This window comes from Gavialis gangeticus, unplaced genomic scaffold, assembly GCF_001723915.1.
Source record: "Gavialis gangeticus isolate Ggan-Ray unplaced genomic scaffold, GavGan_comp1, whole genome shotgun sequence".
Classification (NCBI taxonomy): Eukaryota; Metazoa; Chordata; order Crocodylia; family Gavialidae; genus Gavialis; species Gavialis gangeticus.
The window spans coordinates 92109385-92114796 of record NW_017729022.1 but is presented as its reverse complement, the minus strand read 5'-3'; the positions used below and the strand labels follow the sequence as shown (position 1 = coordinate 92114796).

At 37.0% G+C, this 5412-nt stretch overlaps 1 protein-coding gene across 5 annotated transcripts in view; it reads right to left on the bottom strand.

Moving 5' to 3' along the window:
• Positions 1-5412, bottom strand: part of PLEKHA5 (pleckstrin homology domain containing A5) — a 157280-nt gene that overhangs the window by 95591 nt on the left and 56277 nt on the right. For all 5 annotated transcript variants that reach the window (XM_019515613.1, XM_019515612.1, XM_019515610.1 and 2 more), the window contains exon 4: positions 3665-3769. In XM_019515613.1, the coding sequence (XP_019371158.1) occupies positions 3665-3769 (105 nt within the window). The remainder of the gene's footprint in view (positions 1-3664; positions 3770-5412) is intronic.

Here is a 5412-nt window from a genome sequence, read left to right as displayed (position 1 = left end):
CAGCAGATGTCTGGAAAGTTCAGGTCACCCATGATGACCATGTCCTTTGACCTAACTACCTCCATGAGTTGACTTAAGAATTCCTGGTCTAGCTCTTCCCCTTGGTTGGGTGGTCTGTAGTAGACCCCCACCGTTAAATCTCTTTCCCCTCAACTGCCCATATATTCATGTTTGAATATAAGCAATAACTTGTGGCCTAAGTGAGAAAACAATAGAATTGAAAGTTTCTTTGAAGGGGACACACATTTTTCAATATAAAACATGCAAATAATCTGCAAATAGCCCCAATGTGAAGGTACACATGTGTACCTATGAAGAAAAGTTGAAAGAATCTGGTTTGTTTAGTCTAGAAAAGAGAAGTGGGGAGAGGCTATGAACACAGCAACAGTTTTCCAATATGTGGAGGACTTATCAGGAGGACAACGATCAATTAATTCCTATATCCTCAGAGCATGGGGTTGGAGCAAAAGGCCAATTCCATCTATTTTCAGCAACAGACATTAGATTAGATAGGAGGAAGAAAGTTCTAACAATATATAGTTCAGATTGGGACAGACATTCAAGAGAGATTGCAAAACCACTATTGTTAAAGGTTTAACAAGAAAGTAGACAAACGCTGTCAGGAATTGTAGAGGTATGCATGACTCTACAAGCAGAGGGTTGAACTCAAGGATCTCTTTGCTTTCTAAGATTACAAAACTGACACAACCATCATTCAAAAGTGTCACCATGATACCAAATAAATTATCAGTTATCTAAAGCACTGCTGTTAATATTTATCTTTTCTGTAGGAGCACCATTTTATTTTTGTGGTTTAAGAAACATAATTGCCCTGACAGGCAAGAACAAACAGTCATGGTATTAAAAATTGGTGAGGACATTTAGCCCCTTGAAGATTACTTTATCTCCTATTAAAAAATATAGAAAAAATGTGCAAGTGAAATAACTTCACTGCAGAAATACTAATGTTCTCATTATCACTCTGGAAGCATGCTTTGGTAAAACTTTAAAATATCTGTTTGAAGGTAGGCTTGCCTTGGGTAGCATTACATCAGTAATCTACTTTGTATATTCCCCAGCTCAGAAGTCTCGATTCAATTTTAAGGGCTCATTACTGAGTAGCACCAAGAATTAATTACCTTATCAACAAAGTGTGATAACATTCATGATAAAATGGGCAGAGCATGTAGACTTAATAATAATATTTTTTTTAAATATTTTTGTAAAATGACAGAGCTAAACAAGGTCACTGAATGGTATCAATGCAAGGATATAAATCATTTGCATTAACAGCCTAAAGTTTAACAGGAAAGGAAAAACAACAAGCTTATCTCTAACTTTAAATGTCATGCCTTCACATTCAAACAGGAATCTAAAAGTCCAAAAAGCTTTTCCCCTGTCACCAACAGCAAAGGTTTTTTGTTTGTTTTTTTTTTATAGGCTGAATTTTGCCATCCCGTACCTGTGCAAAACCACAGAATGCAATGTATTTTAGCAAAATAATTATCTAGCTTTATTACTATTCACTAAACAATTTAGTTAAGGAGCTATACATTAATTTATTTACTTATCTTTACTTCTGGTTTGAACGTGACTAAAAGGAGTTAAGATCTATTTGATATGCCCAGCTTTTTTCTAGTCCAACATTTTTTCTACCCGATACAACTAAAATTTTAAGAGGTTAGCATAAAATAAAGCAATTATTTCAGGAAAACAAAACAAGTTGTATTTTTTTTCCTCAAATAAAAAAAAGTAATGCCGAGGAAAACCCAAATAAACCCATCCTTATCATGGTCCTTTTATTACCCACCACAAATAGATGAACCAGGAAAGATGCACTTAAATTACAAATATCAGTACTACAATCATCACATTAAGTTCAAATTATAGGTAGGTAACTGATGAACAGTTTTAAGTTACAAGCCCACAAAAAATATAGAAAACTATTACTAAGGTCATATGATCCTGTCAGAGCCAACCTAATGATCCATGGCAATTTATAATCCAATGTATATATATGAACAAAGACATAGATACTTGTGTTTGCCTCTGAAAATATTAGTTTGTCTTCATAGTGGTGGGGTGATGTTGTAGTCATACCATGGTGGTCCAGAAAATATACAAGAGGTTAAAATTTTTGTGGGCAGTACCTTTTGTTGGACCAGCTGCATGGTTGGGATAGATTTAGACAAGCTTTCAAATGCAGGTGTTCTTTTTCAGGTGTTTTCCTGCTTATTTGTTTCTAGTAATATACAATGTGCTAGGCTAGTGTACAACAAAATACTTTTAAAGGTGCTGCACAATATCAGTGCTGTTTAGCTTGGAAACAACTAAATAAGATAAACCAAAAGATTTCAAAGAGGAATATATGGGGGCAACAATATTTTGACCTGTTGTGGTCTGAATTCTTTCCAACAGAAGAATTGCTCCCTTATTTTTCCATCCTTAAAAAATGAGTGCAAGCTAAGAGTGGCATTTTCTGAGTGGTGCCTTGATTCTAAATAGGCTGCACTAGGCATTTGGTAAACACAGAAATAAATTGTTTTTGCCTGAGAGCAAGGTAACAATTGCAAGAAGTCATGCCAGGTGGATGGACCTATTCAAAGGCAGAAATGGAAGTTAAACCATAGGCTTTTAAAACGGAGTTAGCACCTAATTTGACATTACTACTTTTGAAAAATCTCCCACTAAGTGAACATTAGTGACTAACAAAGCACAGTGAGGCAAGCATATTAGGGGTGTTCAAGTAAAAAATTATCCTCTACTAGCAGCCTCAGAATTAAAAACAGAAATATATTTGGCCACTCATACTTGCCCCATTTTCTCAACAAGGTTATGATCTATTAACCTAGTGGAACATTCCCAGTATGTATTTGTGTGAGAGGGAAGAAGATAAAAGATAGGCCTATGGACAGAAGCACATACTTGAAGTTATAGCCAGGGACTTACTTAAATTGTGGCAAGACAAAATGTTTTTTGAGGCCTGCAGAGCTGATTTTGTGGGCATTACACGGCAGCCTCGCCCTTTGGCACTGATTGGTGGAGAGGTCAGGGGTGGGAGAGGAGGGGTTTGCTTGCCCCTCTGTGATGACTGGTGGAGAAGCCCAAGGGGGAGAAGGGACAAAGGGGTGGCTGCCATCTTGATTGCTGACTTCCCCAATGCTACCCTGCTCCTTGATGCTGATTGGCAAGGACACCCCGGGGGCTGCCATCTTGTCTGCTGCCCTTTGCGTTGTCCCACCAGCTGGTGCCTTCTCCTCCTAGCAGCAAGGACTGCTGGCTCTCAATGTGGAGCCGGCATTACATTTTTAATTTTTTTGTTACTGTTAACTTGGCAGACAATCCTGGATTCCAGAGTTTCTACAAATCCACAGAACTGCGAAATAAGTAGGTCCCTAGTTATAGCAGTGTGCTTTTCTCCCTAAAGAAATGCAGAAAGAAAAGCCTGACATTCTACTTCTTAACTGCCTTTATTCATTTGTATTCACAGCATATTTCACTTACCTGGTAAATCAAGTAAATGAAAGCAACACACATGCCACAGGAAAGGTAGTTACCTTCATTTCAACATTTTAGTAATACGTTTCTCAAAACTCCTCCATATATTAGTCAACAAAGAAATAAACAAACACATTAAACAAACAAACAAATAAATAAATAGTACCTGCTTGTAGAGCCAACCCCGTCTCACAACTGGTGCATTAAGATTTCTCTTTATTGAATTTGACCGCTTTCCAAAATTATGAACCTTCTTTGAAGATCGCGATGTCTAAAATACAAAATTTAGCACCACAATCTATTTACACAAAATCATAAGGCATGCCTGTTTTCAAACACATATATATTTTATTCCATATATATATGCCTGCTTGATTCTTGCAGGATATAGTGTAAATCCCCAGCCTCTAAATGAAGCTTGTTTCTCATAATCCATAATAAGAAGTACATTTGTTTCTTTTTTTTTTTTGTCTCTTTCTTTCTCAACATTCTCCCCATTCACAATCTCTTGGCTGCTACAAAAGGAATATAACTTATTTTGCCTCTGCCTCAACTTCCGGTTTGGGTCTTCCTCCTGTCAAAACAAGTGTAACATACAAGTAAAGGGAAACTTGAGAGTTTAAAAGAACAACAGTGCTACTGATCCAAATCCTCAGTTTCCGGAGGCCATAGGGGGATTTTCTAAATTTACAGTATTACATTGTCCTAGTTTACAGCTAGGTTCCATTTAGGAAGGCACTGCTGCAACCATAAAGTCTGAACACCTTATTTTTATTCTCAAACTTCTGTAAAAATTAATTCCTTGGAGGCCCGGCAAGTTGACAGGGAAATTCTCACTCACCAAGAAAAGGATTAGAAAACAAGCCTTTGCTGCTTCCCTTTGGACAAGTCACTGTGTTTCAATTTACCTATCTGTAATAATTATGAGATAACTTTACTTCACTATGGTATTTTAAAGCCTCAAATAATGTTTGCAGAGAATTCTCAGAGGAAAGATCTTTATAAAATGAAAAAAAAAAGTATTCTTTTATCTACAACCTTATGCTCCAGAACTCAAGATTTTAGTATTTTTTTTATAATCTGCATTACAACACTGAGGCTTTAATTCAGAACAGATTTCTACAGGCTATTCGGGAACAAAATATATAACCTGGAAAAAAAAAAAAAGCCAATGTAGTAAGTACTGAGTTCAGGCAACTATAGCTTTGTCCTCAATAAAAAATGGGTTATTTATCTTAAAACTTCATCTGTGGGGCAGTTTATGGACCAGGAGAACAAGAGACATCTCAAAATTAGAGAAAGTAAAACACACATGGTTGTAATCTTAGGCTGGCAATGAACAGAAGATAAGGATAATTTTAGCAGGAATCACTTTTCAGAAAAAGTTAATCTACTCATTTTCTCATTGCTACAATACCACCCTGCCTGTAAGACAGACATCATTTTCTACATAATGGCTTAATACTATTGCTACTTAATGCTTCCAACTTTGGAGATGTGGCCAATGAAAGGGAAGAAGGAAAACACTACAACAAAACAATAAAGTTTGCACATTTTGATTTTTTATAAGGCAAGTATTTTCTTGGAAGTTTGCTAATAATGCGTAATTCTCTGCCATTTTGATAAATCATAGGTCTGTTACTAATTCTATAATGTCAGAAAGTAGTTTTATTAAGCAACCTTACTGAAATGAACAAGACACTTACTAGATTAGATTTCAAAGGACTTCAGATAATATAGTAATACAAGGGTTGTCAACCGGGGGTACTCGAGAAGGCCCTACGGGGTACGGGTGTGTGGGGACAGAACGCTGCCACGTACCACCCTGTGCAGGTGCCACCCACCTGGCCAGACAGGGGAAGCTTGCACCAGGCAGCTGCCACCGCTCCATGTTCAGCCATGCACCTCCCCCCC